The sequence below is a fragment of the Eimeria mitis genome, genomic scaffold (assembly GCF_000499745.2).
Source record: "Eimeria mitis Houghton genomic scaffold, Emh_scaff2001, whole genome shotgun sequence".
In the NCBI taxonomy this organism is placed as follows: Eukaryota; Apicomplexa; class Conoidasida; order Eucoccidiorida; family Eimeriidae; genus Eimeria; species Eimeria mitis.
Genome location: NW_013570325.1, coordinates 4,634 through 5,908, shown reverse-complemented (window position 1 = coordinate 5,908; position 1,275 = coordinate 4,634). Strand labels below are relative to the sequence as shown.

Genomic DNA, 1,275 nt, shown 5'->3' with positions numbered 1-1,275 from the left:
AAAAAAAAAAAAAAAAAAAAAAAAAAAAAAAAAAAAAAAAAAAAAAAAAAAAAAAAAACTGACAAGGCAGCTCGCTGTAGGCCTGCCTCCTCCTTGCGGTGTAGCTCCAGACGAAGGGGCAGCCAGGCAGGCTGCAGCGACACCTCTACACGCAAGCTGCAGCAGCAGCAGCAGCAGCAGCAGCAGCAGATAAAGCAGCAGATAAAGCAGCAGCAGCAGCAGATAAGGCAACAGCAGCAGCAGCAGATACAGCAGAAGCAGCAATAGTAGCAGCAGCAGCAGCAGCAGCAGCAGCAGATAAAGCAGAAGCAGCAGCAGTAGCAGCAGCAGCAGCAGCAGCAGCAGTAGCACCGGCAGTATCAGCCGAAGCAGCAGCAGATACAGCAGAAGCAGCAGCAGATACAGCAGAAGCAGCAGAAAGAGCAGAAGCAGCAGCAGCTGCTGCTGCAGACAGAGCAGAAGCAGCAGCAGCAGCAGCAGCAGCAGATGTACCGGAGGAAAAAGCAGCAGCAGCAGCAGTAGATAGAGCAGCAGCAGCAGCAGCAGCAGCAGCAGACGCAGTAGGCAGAGCAGCAGCAGCAGCAGCAGCAGCAGCAGCAGCAGACGCAGTAGGCAGAGCAGCAGGCAGAGGAGGAGAGATAAAGACAGAAGGAGACAGAAAGGGAGACAGAAAAGGCGACAGAAAAAAAAACAACGAAGAAGACAGAAAAGGAGACAGGAGACGGAAGAGGAGACAGCAAAAAGGAGACAGAAAAAGAGAGAGACAGAGATAAGAGAGGAGACAAAAAAGGAGACAAAAAAGGAGACAGAAGAGGGGAGACAGAGAGGAGACAGAAAAGGAGACAGAAAAGGAGACAGAAAAGGAGACAGAAAAGGAGACAAAGAGGAGACAAAGAGGAGACAAAAGAGACAGAAGCAAGGAGACAGAAGAGAGAGAAGAGACAGAGAGAGAGACAGAAGAGACAGAGAGAGACAGAAACAAAACTGTCTCCTTTTTACCTGCTGCTGCTGCCTGGTGCAGTGAAGGGAAACTGCTGCTGCAGCGAAGGAGACAAAAGAGAGGAGACAGAAAAGGAGACAGAAGAAAGGAGACAGACAAAAGAGAGACAGAAGAGACAGAAGAGACAAACAAAAGAGAGAGAGGAGACAGAAACAAAACTGTCTCCTTTTTTTTTTTTTTACCTGCTGCTGCTGCCTGGGGCAGTGAAGGGAAACTGCTGCTGCAGCGAAGGAGACAGAAGAGAAAGACAAAAGAGAGAGACAGAGGAGACAGAA

At 49.3% G+C, this 1,275-nt stretch overlaps 1 protein-coding gene across 1 annotated transcript in view; it reads left to right on the top strand.

Annotated features, from left to right (window-relative positions):
* EMH_0047160 (uncharacterized protein) overlaps positions 1-773 on the top strand; it is a gene marked incomplete at both ends in the record, with an annotated part of 1,658 nt that extends 885 nt beyond the window's left edge. Inside the window, one exon of the mRNA XM_013496254.1 lies at positions 131-773. Within this exon, the coding sequence (XP_013351708.1) occupies positions 131-773 (643 nt within the window). The remainder of the gene's footprint in view (positions 1-130) is intronic.
* Between the last annotated feature and the right edge of the window lie 502 nt (positions 774-1,275).